At 36.4% G+C, this 17953-nt stretch overlaps 1 protein-coding gene across 7 annotated transcripts in view; it reads left to right on the forward strand.

Annotated features, from left to right (window-relative positions):
- Positions 1-17953, forward strand: part of fhod3.L (formin-like 3 L homeolog) — a 142127-nt gene that overhangs the window by 75172 nt on the left and 49002 nt on the right. For 5 of the 7 annotated variants that reach the window (XM_041566147.1, XM_041566150.1, XM_041566148.1 and 2 more), the window contains exons 11-17: positions 2407-2469; positions 2944-3078; positions 3266-3316; positions 6259-6470; positions 11665-11946; positions 13968-14012; positions 16095-17152. In XM_041566147.1, the coding sequence (XP_041422081.1) occupies positions 2407-2469; positions 2944-3078; positions 3266-3316; positions 6259-6470; positions 11665-11946; positions 13968-14012; positions 16095-17152 (1846 nt within the window). The remainder of the gene's footprint in view (positions 1-2406; positions 2470-2943; positions 3079-3265; positions 3317-6258; positions 6471-11664; positions 11947-13967; positions 14013-16094; positions 17153-17953) is intronic. The other 2 variants (XM_041566149.1, XM_018267612.2) reach the window with 1 other exon arrangement.

The raw sequence follows: 17953 nt of genomic DNA on the forward strand, positions 1-17953 counted from the left end.
TATATGTAAAATATTTTGTCAATTCCTGGTTTGCTACATGGCTATTGTTAATAAATATTAATTTGACATTGACTCCTCTGGTTCAAAGCAAATGTCAGTTGTTGCATGTTGTGAAGATTTTTTGTAGGATATTAGTTTATTAAAGGAAAACTATACTCCCCAAACAATGTAGGTCTCTATAAAAAGATATTGCATAAAACAACTCATATGTAAAATCTGCTTCATGTAAATAAACCATTTTCATAATAATATACTTTCCTAATAGAATGTGCCATTGGGTAATCATAAATAGAAAATTGCCATTTTAAAAAGGGCCGCCCCCTGGGATCGTATGATTCACTGTGCACACAAACATTCCAAACAAACCATACTTGTTAGGTCACATGAGCCAATTAACAGACAGAGTTCTGTCTTTTGCTTCAGCACTTCTTCCTGTTACAGTTAGAGCTGCAGTATTTCTGGTCAGCTGATCTCTGAGTCAGCACACAGACGATCACGAAATGGTGGTTCAAGGCAAGAGATGTAAAAGGACAATATTTACTTAAATATATATAGCAGTTTGGTAAGATTCTGTAATATGCCACTTAATATGATGTAAATTATCTGTTTTATTAAACTAGCTTATGTGTTAATTTTCGGGGTATAGATTTCCTTTAATAATGAATGCACAGTTCCAAGTAGTACTGGACATTGGTATTTCATTATTGCCATTAGGCATTACAGAACTTGTGTTTTCGCTTTGCTAATTCTTAAATTACATACTTTCTCATAAGCATAATATAAAATGTTGCTGTTTTTCTAATATTCATCCATGGGGTGAGAATTATTAGTGCTTGACAAGCTACCCTTCTTGCACATCTTGGTCCCCATAAGAAGAATGTTATATACATTGGCATCCACACTGTACTATACATACTGATCATCAATAAATTATTAGACTGTAAGCCCTACGGGGTAGGGTCCTCTAGCCTTTTGTTTCCTTGACACTGAGCACTTAATCTGTTTTGTAATTATATTTTTCATATTTATGTGAATTGTATTTCTAATAATGCACTTATTGTTACTTTTTATTCCAATGACCCCTTGTTTGTTACTACTAATTTATTGTTTTGTTGTACAGTGCTTTGCCCTCAAGGAGCGCTTTACAAATAAAAATATACATACATACATACAATAAATAAGGATGGTGTGAATGCGAATATTGTCAAAATTCTCCTTATGGGGACCAAGATATATAGCCACAGTCGATTTATCACACTAACTTGAGTCTAATGCCACAAAGACTGGCATTAGGCTGAAAACAGGAAGTCTGATTCAGAAGCCCATGTGTACAGTGGACTAGTGTATTCATATAGACCTTTCTATATGTTTTATTAACCTTTCCTTCTCCTTTAAAGGAGTTGTTTACCTTTGAGTTAACTTTTAGTATGTTATAGGGGAAGGAAAGGTAAGTAAGCTTTATCAGAAAGGTCTAATGGAAACACTAGTAAACCCTCAAAGTAATTCTGCTCAGAGTTCTCTGTCAAAAGAAACACCACATTTCTTTTCCTTTTGTGTACACATGGGCTTCTGTACCCCCAGGGCTTGGGCTTGAGCATGCTCAGTTTGCTCCTTTCCCCCTCCCTCCTCCCCTCACTGCTGTAATGAGCTCAGAGCGAGCAGGGAGAGGCACAGGTAGGAAGTGACGTCACAGCAAGCTAATATGGCAGTGGCTATCCTAACAAAACAGAGACAGTGTCTAGAGCTGAGTACTCAGGTATGGAAAACCATTCTAAAGAATGATAATGGTTTTCTTGCTTGCACTGTTGTGGCTAATCTTTTGGCAATAAACTGCCTTGGTAGCTTTCCTTCTCCTTTATAGAATGCCCATTTTTTTTGTTTATACTTCATTTAATTTTTCAATTATTTCCCTGTTCTTTCCAGCTTTCAAAAAAAAGGTGGGGGGTTAGCTTATCACTGGATTGGTTTCCACCCTGGTCCAAATTTAGGTGCAAAATTACCTAGTGTTTAAAAATGAACCCCAGTGTGTTAAAATACATCTTCTTTGCAAATTTAGTTAGCTTATTGGGTCTTTGTCACCTGTCACCAGCTGCAGAGCTAAATAAAAGCTGAAACCAAAAGTTTGTTGTCATTCTACAAACATGAGCTCCACTAAGCAAATGAGTTAGTATCCGAAATTGATCTAATTAATGTCGACATAGCAGGTGAAGGGTATAAAAGATTGCAAAGGTTTTTAGCTTGCAATTTGCACTCTCTGTAACGACATCAAGAAATACCATTTAAGGAAAACTGTGAAAATCAAGGTAATTCTCTTAACTTCCCATGCAATAAAAAAAATACCTGTTTGGGAATGAGGCCTTATCTGAGCTTATATTTGTCACATAAGCTGCTAATTTTCTTTTTTAGGCATCAGTCAAGTGGAAAATCCAGCTGTTATAATGGCACTTCAACAGCATCACACCAAGAAAGGTAGGTAATTTACAATAAAGTATTAAACATGTGAAGAATGTTGGAGAACATTCTACAGCTCAAACATAGTTTGAATTATATTGCAAACCAACAGTACATCATAAACACACATTATTTCCATGCAGTATGCTTTCCAGAGCAAATTTAATCATGCAAAAATGTAGTCCCAAAATGTAGTCTTATTAATAGTTACATGTAACAAATAACGTGTATTAAAAAAAAAAGATAATGCCCAATTCACTTGTTAACAGTGTTTATTTTCTTTCATGCAAAATAAAACAAAGCTTTGACTTGGGAGTTGCTAAATTATTGTGGATTTACAGGCACTGATAGGTAGTGGTAATGCATGCCTCTCAAATGTTTTAGATAACAACTGTACCATCTTTCCAGTTTTTATTCATATTTCTGTACAGGCTTCTGATATCTCTTTCCGTGTCTGGTATTTCGAATAATATTCATTTATTTTACTTCAAGGACATGTTTAGGTGGTCTTCTCACTTCATCTTATCGTCAACACCAAGAATCACTGGCAGCAGAAAGAGTAAAGCGGCGTCAAGAAAGAGAAGCTAGGTTGCAACAAATAGAAAGAGAAGAGAGAAACAAGTTCCAGTAAGCAATCATTGATCTGTGTAGTATCATCATGAAACATTATGAATGCACTTACATAATCACACATGCACATAAAAGAGGAAACAAATATCTTCTATATCTATATTTTCTTTATATTTAATCAATGCATTCTATATGGAATTCTGCATGCAAGTTACGTGATTAACCACATTTTTGTTGTTTATAGGCAACATTATTTGGACAAAATGGAGGAACATAGGCAAGCAAGGGAAGAGAGGTACTTTTATAGAACAAATGCTGCTTTTTAATATTTGTATTTTTTGCATATTAGTTTATGGTTAAAAATTAGCAGTGGTAAACATAGATGCATTTCTAAATCATCTCCTAACTTATGTTATAACTGCAACAATTGTATCCCAGAAGATATTTATTCTTTATTTCATGGTAGGGAAAAAAGTTATTAGAATAGTAAACTAAACAAAAACAAATGTTTATATACATACTACCAAAAAGTTGCATTGTAGAGTATAAGCCTAAAAAGGTAAATATTTTATAAAAATATTTTATTTCAATTTAAAAATACATGATTTTTTGTTTTAGTAAAGCACCCGGGAATATGCAACCAGGAAACAGGACAGTTTGAGCTTATTCCTACTTCAGATAGTGGTAGTGGTAGATTTAATCAAAATACTATGAGTTTGGGATTTTATATTAATACTTGACTTTATGACCTGAAGATTCAGCATTCAGAGTATGAATGCAATGTAGCCTTTGCCCAGAGGAGTGTACTGTTTGTTATAAAGGATCGAAGTTTTGTAATCAGTGCGGTGAAGTAAATTTTTTTTTAACTTTTTGTCCCACAGTTAGATGCGTTGGGACAAAGTGGAGTAGTACCTACTGTGATTTATGTATCTCTCTTTGGTTCCCAGAAAATTTGTCTTACTTAGAGAGGAAAATCCAATTAGTGTTGAAGAGAAAATCAGCGCTCACTAGCACAAGGTTAAACAAAATAAGGAAACAAGAGAGATAATTCCAATATGGTGCAGTATTTTTCAATTATGTTGGTACACCATCACAGTCACCGTATTTCTAAAATAGGGGCCTTTTTTAGTTCTACTTATTTGATGGTGGGGTACTCACAAACTTTTAAGAAGGAATATGCATTGAGGAAAATGTTTAGCAGAAGCCTCTCCATACAGCTCCAAATTCCACAGCTCTATAAAAACACACTGACATAGTGTAAAACCGTTAATATTTTAATCACCAATAAAGTTAAACTCACAATGTTTCTGTTAAAATTCGCATGTAATCTCATTGGGGCAAATTTACTTACCCCTGAAGTTGCGCCAGCGTTGGCTTTGCCACACTTCGCCAGGTGACGATTCGCCAGGGCGCCACCAATTCACTAAAATCCGAAGTTGCGCTCAGGGAGCCGAAAGGTAGCTAAGTTGCGCTAGCGTTAATTCATCAAGCAAATCGAAGTTACGCTATCGATGCCTAATTTGCATACAGCGCTAAGTTAAAGTACAATGGACTACACAAGCCCGGGAAAGCTTCATAAAATAGAATAGAGTTGTTATTTTGCCCTATACATGTGCCCACTGTATAGTTTAGGTGCATGTTAGGAAATGTAGGGGGCAAGGAGGGTACCCCCAAAAAAATTTACGATCTTTTTCAGCCTATCACCCTTAAAAAAGTAAAAGATGCCAGCGTTTTTTGGGACTTAGAAAAAATGGCAACTTTTTTAAGCAAGCCCTACCTACTCTATTGCACTTCACCTGGTCTGAGGTGGCGAAGGCAAGTCTGGCGCAAGAGGTAATGTTCAGTAAAATGTGTAAGTTAGTGAATTAGCATAGTTATGCAACTTCGCCTGGCATAAGGGTGCGAAGTAGCGCTAGAGTAGGTCCACTTCGCTAGCGAATTTACGCCAGCACCCGTTAGTAAATCGGCAAAGTAACAAAATGACATTACGCTGGCGAATTTGCACTAGCGTTAGCCGCTTTTGCCCCAAATTGAGTCACCACTATTCTTCAACATAATTGAAAAATACTGCACCATATTGGAATTATCTCTCTTGTTTCCTTATTTTGTTTAACCTCGTGCTAGTGAGCGCTGGTTTTCTCTTCATTTTTTCTCTTGGATTTTACTACAAGTTTGAGGGAGAACAGACATTTTTTAAACCAGCAGAGGAAGTGGACTACCGGAACCTTAAATATCCTTTTTTACTTAGAGAGGAGCCAGGCAGGCATATCTGTAGTAATCTAGTAAACTTAAATGTGGGCCCTGTTACATAGTTATAGTTAGTTTAGATAAGCAGAATCTTTCCTGGATGAACTTGTTGCTTACATCATTGGGAATAATGTATCCCTTTTGAGAAATACAGAAAGCACAGGAAGTGTTCCATTACCATAACATGGCTACTTCTCATATCCTCATATTTTACAACAAAGTGTAAATTTATTTTAGATACATTAGTTTTGCATAGTCATATAACTGATGATACCACAAAGCACCATTTTTAAGGGTATCATTTTGAATCCTGGTTTAGGCATGCACTCCTTTTTTAAGAATTAAAATTATCTGGGTAAATTTCCCATTAAGCTTGGGATGAGAGGAAAATTATATTTTAGAACTATAGTGTGTGAGTCCCAGATGAAACTGAGTAGAGAAGAAACTATTTTATTCATATTAGTGAACACAGACTGACACAGACTAGAGTTGCAATCTGTCATCCACAAAACACCCAAACCTATCACCATTGTGAAACACTTATCATTTACTGTATAACTAGCATCAATGCTATTTATGCCCAAGTGCATAACCTTGTATTTATAAATATTGAACTTAATTTGCCAATTTGCTGCCCAGTTCTCAATTAATTGAGATATAGAAAATGCCTCTAGAGCCCTGTGCAGAGCACAGCCAGTTCCCTGGTCAAGGCCCTTGCTCTCCCGGGTTAGTGTTCTTGCACTTCTTGTAAATAATAAATTTAGCAGTAAAACCAGGACTGTAAAACTATGATTTTGTGACTACTTAGGCCCCTTCTTTATTTCTGATGAAAATTCATTAAAGGGTGTCATTTTAATATACTTTTTTATTTCTGCCAATTCTCTTCTCTGTGGCTCACTTAAACATTGATCTTCAACAGAGAAGCAAATTAGAGTACAACTAAAATGTTGGAAAATATGCTTGTCTTAATGCTTTAATTTCATATTTTAGGTACAAAAATGTGGAGAAATTGGCAGCTGAAGAGTATGCACAGGAGGTAAAAAATAAGAACAAGTGCAATAGAAAGGATTTCAGTTGTTTTATCGAAAATTCTACATTTGACCAAACAGACTGTTCAAAAAATACTCCTGAAGATTATTGCTGTGAGGATAATGTATTGTCAACAGACACTGCCTATGATTCTGAGCCCAGTTCATTTTTCCGTAAGTATATTAAGGATAATCTATTAGCACTGTATAATATTGGCCCATTATATGATATTGAGCCATTTTATTGGCACTGTATAACATAAAAGTGGACTTGGTGAAAACCAACTGCTTTTTGTGTGTAAAGCACTTTCCTTTATAAACAATCAAGTGGCTTACTTTTATACAGTAAATATTCAATTGACTTGTAATATAATTACTCTTTATAGATGTCTTGTTTCTTATCACAAGCCTGTTTTCTTTTTAGATAATATGTTTTTGCTGGTTTTTTCCTCACATAAAAATATTCAGATTATTTTGTAAATGAGGCTTTGGCATTTTTAGAGTTCTGAAGGAAGATATATAACAAATTATAATATACAAAGTCCCCCTTTGCCCTGAATAATTTGCATAACTACAAGTGGCAACAATGAATTGGACATCCTAAAGCATATTGCAGTCAATTTACAAAGAACATCCCTGTTAACCAGTAGGTATTTTTTTATGTCTGTAGTACACAACACTATTCTTATTACTATAATCAAAATCAATAAATAGCAGCAGTGTAAATACATCAATATTAAACAATACATATAGGAAGAGTCCAGACATCACAGTTTGCAAGACACCAAGAAGTCATAGCAATATGCCTATTTATAATACAGGTATGGGACCTGTTATCTAGAAAGTTTGGAATAATGGATCTTTCCGTAATTTGGATCTTAAAACTGTAAGACTACCGTAAAATCATGTACATTTTAACCCAATAAACCCAATAGGCTGGTTGCTACCAATAGGGATTAATTATATCTTAGTTTGATCAAGTACAAGGTACTGTTTTATTATTACAGAGAAAAAGGAAATCATTTTTAAATATCTCGATTATTTGGATATAATGGAGTCTATGGGAGATGGCCATTCCGTAATTTGGAGCTTCCTCGATAATAGGTTTCCAGATAACAGATCCCATACCTGTACATAGTTGAAATAATATATGGTGATCCACATATCATAAGTGTTTAAATGTGAGGGTTGCTGTCGTTCAACGGTATATTTCACCAACAGATCTTAAAGTAAGAAAGGCATTTGTTGGATTTAGTTGTATTTTTACATGTTCCAGTTTTTTTTTTATCTCTTCAAGTTCTTTAAAGTTTAAAGTTCTAAACAAACTTTTACAATTGCATTAGGTGGTGTAGGTCTATATGTGCAGCATTTTCCATTAGAGGTGGTCCATGTGTTTGTTCTCTGAATGACTAATTGACAAGGGGGAAATATTGGGAGCAGGTGGCTATTTTTTATACAGAACTATTTGTCTATTGGATGAATTGAGATGGCTAGTAAATTCTGGGATGTCTCTGTCCATTTGAGCCTATCAATCAATTGGTATACAGTTTTAGATCTAATTGAAGGGTTGCATTTACCTCCTTACAATTAATAAGCAAGATTTAAAGAAAAACTTCCCCCAGACCCCCAGAATGAAGGAGAAAAATTGCCAGTATGTGGTTAATGCTGACTTTCCATATTGCCATTTCTTGGGCTAATGATTAACCTTTTTCTGCTGTTTTTACAACATTTCTGGGGTTAAAGCTTGTTAAAGCAAAAATTATAGCTAAGATATTGACATTGAGACTTATATAACAAAACCATTTCTCCCTCAATAAAATGGGGTTTATTCCCAGCTGCACTACTGACATAAATATACGCAGACTACAAATATGGTAACTCATGATGACTCAAGACATAAGGTTTAATCGCTCTAGATAGCAAAAAAGGCCTTTGATTCCATTGAATGGTTCTTCCTATGGGCTGCTATGCTCAAAATGGGAGATCAGAGGCAACTTTAGGAAGTGGGCCTCTACTTTATATCATCTTTTTATTATAATCCAACAGCACTGAAACGGTAACTATCAACACAAATTAACGCATAAAATTAAGTCGCTTTATCCACAATTAATATGTATAAAAGGCAACTTTTATTCTGCCTGCACGGTTACATAGTTACATAGTTAAATCGGGTAGATAAAAGACAATGTCCATCAAGTTCAACCCCTCCAAATAAAAACCCAGCATCCATACACACACCCCATCCATACAGGGCCGGAACTAGGGGTAGGCAGAAGAGGCAGCTGCCTAGGGCGCAACGATTGGGGGGCGCTGGGCAGCTACCTCTTCTGCCTACTCCTAGACCAGACCTGCCACTAGACCTGTGCCACTGAATGCTGCTTCTGTGTATGCTCATATGGAAAGTGGTACTGTGCATGCGCACGCGAGCGCTGATGCCGCACATGCGTGCACGATCGCTACTGATGCGCATGCGAACACGATCGCTACTAATGCGCATGCGTATGTGGGCCCTGCTGCGGAGAGACGGAGATGGGGGCGAGCTATCAGGCTGGGCTGCCTAGGGCGCCCGGCCGGACAGGCCCGCCTCTGCATCCATACCTTCACATAAAATAAATATACCCATATCTATACTAACTATAGAGTTTAGTATCACAAAAGCCTTTGATATTATGTCTGTCCAAAAAATAATCCAAGCCACAAGCTTTAACAGAATCAACCATCACAACATCACCCTGCAGTGCATTCCACAACCTCACTGTCCTCACTGTAAAGAACCACCTACTTGCTTCAAATGAAAGTTCTTTTCTTCTAGTCTAAAGGGGTGGCCTCTGGTGCAGTGATTCTCTTTATGGGTAAAAAGGTCCCCTGCTATTTGTCTATAATGTCCTCTAATGTACTTGTAAAGTGTAATCATGTCCACTCGCAAGCGCCTTTTTTCACAACCCCAACCAAAACTGCACTGCATACTCCAAGTGAGGCCTTACCAGGGTCCTATAAAGAGGCATACAGTAATTATGTATTCATCCCATGAGTTAATGCCCTTTTTTATGTAAGATAGAACTTTTTTTGCTTTAGTGGCCACAGAATGGCACTGGCCAGAATTAGACACTTTGTAATCTACAAAAAACCCTAGATCCTTCTCATTTAAGGAAACACCCAACACACTGCCATTTAGTGTATACTTTGCATTTATATTATTTTTGCATTTATCAACATAAAAACCTAATTTTCCAGTTTGCTGCCCAGTTTTCCAACTTAGACAAATCACTCTGCAAAGTGGCAGCATCCTGCATGGAACCTATAGTTCTGCACAATTTAGTATCATCTGCAAAAATAAAAACAGTACTTTCAATGCCCCTCCTCCAAGTCATTAATAAACAAGTTGAAAAGAGAAGGACCAAGTACAGAGCACTGCGGTCCAATTAGAAAATGTTCCATTTACCACCACTCTTTGTAGTCTATCTTTTAGCCAGTTCTCTATCTAGGTACAAATACTATGTTCCAGGCCAACATTCCTTAATTTAACCAGCAACCTTCTGTTTGGCACTGTATTGAATGCTTTTAGGTTAAATTCTCCTAACCCATAAATGCAAATTATAGCTATGAAGTATAAATTGGGGTATGTGGCCAGGATGTCTAGCTGAGCAGATGTGTCTTAAGCTGGCAATACACGGGAAGATCCACTCGTGTGTTGAGTGTAAGAATACCTGGTAGTCTAGTGGTGCGGGGATATCCGCCACTTTCTCATCCGTGCGCGGTGATGCACAAATTTTGGCATGATCGATGCATCTGACCTCATTTGGCTCAAATTTCAAATATTTTTATTGAGCTGATGGTTCCATACATTTAAATATCTTGGAGTTAACATTATCATAGCGTTCTTGAGAAACAGCTTGAGCTGAACCTCCTGCCCCTACTGACTGTGCTAGAGACAAAAAATAAAATGGAATAACCTCCTGCTAACAACTTATGGTTGAATCATTTTATTCAAAATGATTATGCTCCCCAAATTTTCCTAAATGTTCCAGCAAGCCCCCAAACTGTTAACCAATTGGGGTTTTCCACAATATTAAAGGAAAAACAATCACATTTGATATCTTAAACCTGAAGTTAATTTGCACAATAGTATGTATTTTTGATTTATTTTGCTCTATTATGCATTGAGAGAACAACTGGGACACTCCTGAGTTTACACTACTTTAGTCTGATCAAACCAGTGTCCCATTTATATTCTCTTTAGAACAAACCAGGAGATTATGTACTGAGAAAGTTATACGACAGATGGTTATGGAATATTCCCCACCGTAGTCTCTCAAAAGATAAAGATTTAATTCAGGTATCTCCATAGAAAGTAACTAACTCATTAATTATAGACTATAAACGCCTCAATACCTGAATTTGTCCCAGATATCGTCTGACTATGTACACCTATTATGATGATTTTCCTCTATACATAGGTATGGGGTCGTAGAGGAAATCAATCAAACTTTGGGCTTTATCTTCTTCTCAATCCACCATACTAGTAACTAAATCAGATTTCAGAGACTGCTGCTACCAGTGCAGAATAAATTTCCTATTTATTCATGCAAAATGACATTGCCACTTTGGCAATCAATATAAATGATTAATTGTTTCATTCCTCTGTATGAAACAGATAACAGATTATTTTCCCTCCTAATTTTCTCATGCTGCAATTGACCCATAGGTTTCCCAACTCACTGCTAGTTACAGTCATAGTATATAAAATGTAACCGGCATAACATTTGTCATAACATTGTCTTTGCATATAGTTTTGCTAGGCTTTCTTACTCTTACCCATCATTCTGTGGCTGTTCTCCTCTCTAAATACTACATGACCCACCTAGGTCTTGCTCAGTGCTCCACCACAGAGGTAAGCACTTTGGAACTCTTGTTCCAAATCTGCATACATACAGTATGCTGGGCTGTGCGCGTTCAGTCTTACTAGCCCTCATTATCCCAGTTACATTGCAAAAAACTTTGTAATGTGAAAACTGCTCAGGATGCTTCCACTAACAACATGTAATACATCTATGGGATTTCTTATGTGTAAAACCCATTATATCTTTATATACTGTGTGTGACTGACAGCAGCCTATGTCTCACACTGCCAACCCATTAACTATAGCAAACTGTTTTTAAAACGGTTTTTAAAATTCACCTCAAAAATGCTTTTAGAAGACATTTATATTGTATCATGACCTAAAGGCAGTTTTACACAACTACCTGCTGCTGGTGCAAAGCTTTATGCCCATGTTAACATCATGATAATTTCATCCAAGATGTTTCTTTTATTATCTAGTGTACGCAAACCATGTAATAATTCAAAGCAATGTTTTTATACTTTTAGCAAATGTTTGCCATTCTGAACAAAAATCTGAAATGGTCAGCAATGCCGAATCTGAATGCCATGTAAAAGGAGAGCTGCAACAGAAGATAACAGAAGATAATACTGATAATAAGGCTTGTGACAGCGAAACGCAACATGTTGATAACAGTACACTACTGAGTGAAAAAGAAAAGCAAAATGAAGAATCTAATGAAAAAGATCTCTGTTCTGGATCCAGTGTTTCATCATCTAGCAGCACCTTAGAAATGTTGGAAAAAGGAGAGAGTAATGAAAATGAAACAGGTAACACAAGGACTTAATATACTCCTGTTTCTTAAATTCCAGGCCCCAGATGTTGCTGGACTGCAATTCCTAGCATGCGTTAATTAACTGTTGATTGAGATTAAGAAATGTGGTAGTAAATCGATATATTATGATTGATTGCCATGGTCACTTTTAAAAAGCTTGCATCTTTACAGCCAATATTTTTCTACTCCAAACTACCAAGTTGCAATGCTTGTTATTTTTTGTTAAAAGTTAAGAATCTTACCTCCTACAGGTCATTAGGTAGCCAGATGAAACATCCTAAAAATGAATGCCAGGGCTCTATTGAAAAGTTTGATGCCCAATGTGCTAACGTTTAGCTAAGAATTTGGCATGTAGGGGCCCTGTTAGAGGGTATAAAGAAACTGAAATACTTTTCAGAAAATTAACAAGAGTTTTGTTATAGTGTCTATCACTCCCTCAGCCATTGCCTTTATTTCACCAATGGGCAAGTTAACACATGTGGCTATATATATATATATATAGTCAAATACAAGAGTCCTCTGCACTCAACCCATTATCAATATATTTAAGACAGCGACATTTTGTGCATACTGCACAGTATGCACAAAATGTCGCTGTCTTAAATATATTGATAATGGGTTGAGTGCAGAGGACTCTTGTATTTGACTATATGTATTTTGTGGTCACAGCCTCATTGCACCCCCGCCTAATGGTTTTAAAAATAGTGGTGAGCACAACTTTCCCTTGTTTGTTATAGTTTATATAGGAGCAGTGACCAGCTCTATGTTGTAGCTCCCACCCTTCCAGCTATAGTCAGGTGATCCCACTGGTGTCTAATAAAAGGGCAGCCAAGTATGGAGGTTTACTTTGAAAGCAGCAAGTTAAGTTGCAGGTAATACCTAGTCCCTTTGTAAAATGTATAATGAAGCAATAGAATTCTTAATGAATCAGATAAAATTGAGCATAGGACTGGCCAGATATGGGATGACTTTGACGTAGTTGGCCAGCTTAAATATATTGCAATATATGGACAAACAATCCCTGTTTTGTTTAAAGGGTAAGGCATTTTTTAGTAGCAGTATGCACAAAATGTCGCTGTCTTAAATATATTGATAATGGGTTGAGTGCAGAGGACTCTTGTATTTGACTATATGTATTTTGTGGTCACAGCCTCATTGCACCCCCGCCTAATGGTTTTAAAAATAGTGGTGAGCACAACTTTCCCTTGTTTGTTATAGTATATATATATATATATATATATATTGCTGTCTATGGTGCAGATGCCATCTTGGTTGTGTTGTGAGAATAGCACCTTTAACATCTGTAACATTATTCTTTATTTTTTTTGTAAATTCTTAATTACCTGTTCCTCATCCATATTAACATTCTTAACTTTCCTAACATACAAAATTGTATAACAGTCTTAAACACAACAACCTTATCTAAATCTTTTTCACTTTAATCCATATCACATTTAAATGCTAACTTTACCTCTTGCATAGGTTTTTGCATGTAAATCTGTATGTTCGATATATGTACCCATTTATTGTACAGTGATATGCAATGTGTTGGGCTTTATAAATACACATTAATAATAATATTATTATTAGTAGTAGTAGTAATAATAATAATATTTATGTAGTAATAAATATAATATTTTCTGCATCCAATCACAAATCTCTTACAGATTCTGATATTCACATACACCACCCCTCATTTGCCTAGCAGAAATAACTTTCACTAGCCAAACTGTTTCAGATCATTTATTCTGCAAAACTTGAAACATCGCAAGAAATCCAGTATCCTCATTTCCACTATACTCCACCCATCGACAATCGCATACAATTTCCTTGCTTACACAATGCTTCAAATATGATCATATCTCTCCCTAAATAAATAGGATATTATACACCTTTTTATCACCACATTATACTAATGCATTAGTAGTCAGAACAACTTCATTATCTATATCAGTTTGTAGGGCATCTATAGTATGGTTCATTAATGTATTTTCTACTGCTTTTAACTATTTGCAGCGGCCCCATCATCCCTCAGAATGAATCTCCAATGGCTCACTCCTCGTAAGTCAGTTCCACCTTAGAACATAGGCCATGATATCTTGTCCATATTTATGGCACATAGACTATTTTCATTGTAGGCAAGTGCACTGGGCTCTTCTCCTTGAGCTGGCCATAAACACACAGATGTTATTCTTTGTGTGATGAACAATTGTTTGTATCAGTCTAACAATCTACCATTAACATTCAGATTAAATAAAGTAGTAAAAGAAACAAATCAGACTAAGTTCTGGCCATGAATTAATAGTCAACAGTTGTACAAAAGTTATGTCAACAAATAGTAGTGACAATCACCCATTGATATCACCAGATAGGCAATTCATTAAGAGATCTTATTGGTAGCCAACAGAAATCTTTTAACCTGTCTGATCGACTAAATGACTGATCGCCATGGTACGCAAAATGTCAAGAGACTCCACACAGTCTGAAAATCGTACAAATCTTCGCTTTTTAAGGCTATATCTTTGCATCTATGGCCAGCTTTAGGGTTGAAAGCTAATTTATGACTATTGCACAGGAGCTCCTTACTCTGAATCCTTCTCCTGAGGGTGGAAGGAAACTCCACTAAGAGCCTTACTTCCAGATGTGTTATCTCCCCTAGCTTGTTCCCTATCCTTAAAGGAATTGTTCAGTGTAAAAATCAAAACTGGGTTAATAGATATAGGCTGTGCAAAATAAAAAATGTTTCTAATATAGTTAGTTAGCCAAAAATGTAATGTATAAAGGCTGGAGTGATTTGATGTATAACATGTCAGTCAGAACACTACTTCCTGCTTTTCAGCTCTCTTGGTTTACACTGACTGGTTACCCTGGTTACCAGGCAGTAACCAATCAGAGACTTGAGGGGGGGCACATGGGTCATACCTGTTGCTTTTGAATCTGAGCTGAATGCTGAGGATCAATTGCAAACTCACTGAACAGAAATGTACCATGTGGCTCCCCTTCAAGCTGCTGACTATCTCAGAGTTATAGAGCTGAAAAGCAGGAAGTTGGATTCTGGCTGTTTTATTAGACATCTGTTCACTCCAGCCTTTATATATTACATTTTTGGCTAACTAACTATATTAGAAACATTTTTTATTTTGCACAGCCTATCTATTTACACAGTTTTTATTTTCACACTGAACTGTTCCTTTAACACAGAATTTCCCTTATGTCCCTCACTCTGATGAGCTTGTGTGGTTAGTACAGAACTTATAAGCAGTGAGAAGTGGAACTAGAACAGTCCTGTAGTCAAGTTTGGTTGACATGAACTCAGTATTTCATGGAATACAAAAAAGTAACACAGTTTATATAGGCATTTCTCTGGAAAATAAATACACAAGGGGGCTCATTTATCAACACTGGGCAAATTTGCCCATGGGCAGTTACCTATAGCAACCAATCAGCGATTAGCTTTTAAAAGCCAGCTGCAAGTAGCACAATGAATGCAGCAATCTGATTGGTTGCCATGGGTTACTACCCATGGGCAAATTTGCCCAGTGTTGATAAATGACCCCCAAGGAGTACAAGGGAAGGAAGGAGTCATCACATTAAAGCACACAAGAACTTATATATAAGAAACTGCTCTTTTGGCTTCTATTCTTAAGGCCAGATTTTGAATCACCAAAGCTAACTTGAGAATAGAAATCTCTAGGTTCATGGGGGAATCTTCATACACAGAAATGTGTTCTCTGTCAGTAGGCTTTCAGCTCAACAATCCTGCTATATGCAGTCTAAGTATTCAGAAAAGTAGAATAAATATAAAGTAGAAAAACATATTTTCCAGTAAACCTCAGGTTTTACATAGTTACATCATTAATTTTGGTTTTAAGAATTATCCATGATATCCAAAAGATCTCTTTTAACAAAAATAAAATAAAAATAAAAAAGTTAAGCAGTATACTCAGAAAAGTACAAATAAAGTGGTACACAGCCTTAAATGAGAGAACACTGATTTGTTTCCTTCAAATATCCTATTATTGAACCAATAGTCACCACTCATATAATGTACTTTGCCAAAACTCAAAATGTAGTAAACTATTGTGACTAAATGTTGATTTTAAAATTCTGCTTATAATTAACCATGCTTCATTCTTTTTAAAGGCAATTGGGCAGAAAACATAAGCAATAAGGAAGATAATGAGCATTGTGACTTGGGATACATCAGTGAAGTTTTAATGCCTGATCAACTCTATGAGGACACAAAAGTATTTGAAGAGCAAGACAAAGAAACGGATGATGAAATCGATGATACAAAAGTATATGAAGAGCAAGACAAAGAAACAGATGATGAAATTGATGACACAAAAGTATATGAAGAGCAAGACAAAGAAACGGATGATGAAGTTGATGACACAAAAGTATATGATGAGCAAGACAAAGAAATGGATGATGAAGTTGATGACAAAAAAGTATATGAAGAGCAAGACAAAGAAACAGATGATGAAGTTGATGAAAGTAAACAAGATAATGAAAAGGATGAACTTTTGTACAACTTTAAGCTCAGTACACCAGTTTTAAATTCTAGCAAAGCTGATGAAAGCATTGAAAATACTGATGATCAGAAGTGTGGAAAAACTTTAGATGAACTAATTAACACTGTAACTGAAGTGTCTGAAGCAAGCAGATGTGAACCAGATTTAGATATAGCTGTTCAGCCAAAAAAAGATGCAGATTTTATGTGGGATCAAATGATGGCTAACCTAAAAGAACTTAGAATAAAAGATATGGATTTTACAGACCTTGGGGAAGAGGATGACTTTGATGTTCTAAACATAGATTTAGATACCAAAGAGACTACTAACATTTTTCCACCAATTCCACCACCACCTTTTAACTGTGTAGGTCTGTTACCACCACCCCCTCTACCCCCCTCAAGATGCTTAAATGCAAACCCACCTTGTATACTTCCTCCCCCACTGCCTTTATCAGTTAGTCAGTTTTGTGGATCACCTCAACTACTAAGAAAGGAACCAGTCTTCAATAAAAAAAAGAAAACAATACGCCTTTTCTGGAATGAGGTTCGGCCATTTCAATTTCAGCCTTTTCACCATTTAAGATACAGTGACTGTATATGGTCTAAATTAGAATCCATAAATCTGGACACATCAAAATTGGAGTACCTTTTTGAATCCAAATCAAAGGATCTACCTGTCACTAAGGTATGACCATTTTTTTTTTTTGTAAAATTCTATGTACAGTTATATTTATTTTCCTACTGCTTATTATTTTAAAAACATAGTTTTGTGTAATAGATTTTGTTTTAATATTGGAAAACTAAAATCGGAAGCATTTTAAGTTGAGCTACAGGGGCATCTTTAGAGGCACAGATCTTGCCTGCTAAAGGGCTGTGGTTGACTTGGGCTAGTACATAATGTAAAACATTTCTGCTATACTTCTAGTTACGCTTTACTTCTCCTTTAAAGTAGAAGGAAAGTAATAGTCAATGGGGGATGCCAGATGTTTGGTACCCCCAGTGATTATAAGTGCTTATGTGACTTTCTGGGCAGGTGTTTCTGCTAAAACAAAACTGCATCAGTGCAGGGTTAATTCTGTAGAGCACCACCATCACAATTTTCTCTTATTTGTGCCGGATTTATATGTGCAGTAGAGTGAAAAGTCGAACTTTAAGCAAAAGGCTGGCTTTTCTAATGTGCATGCATTGGTGCAGGGCCATCAAGGAATGAAGAAGCGGAAGAAGATGATCGCTCCATGGTGCTCATATAGAAGTACCCCTACATTGTGCATAGGTGAGGACAAAGCTGACCGGGCGCCCTAGCCAAGGGGGGGAGGCGCGGGCGAGCAGTAGAGTACAGGAGAGGATGGCAGAGGGGACCAAACATGGACTAGGAGTATGCAGAAGACCCTTTAACGGGTACCTGCCCAGCGTCCTCCCATCCTTGTGCTCTAGGAAGGTGCCTCCACTGCCTACTCCTAGTTCTGGCCCTGTTGTGCCATTTTCT

Source organism: Xenopus laevis, chromosome 6L, assembly GCF_017654675.1.
Source record: "Xenopus laevis strain J_2021 chromosome 6L, Xenopus_laevis_v10.1, whole genome shotgun sequence".
In the NCBI taxonomy this organism is placed as follows: domain Eukaryota; kingdom Metazoa; phylum Chordata; class Amphibia; order Anura; family Pipidae; genus Xenopus; species Xenopus laevis.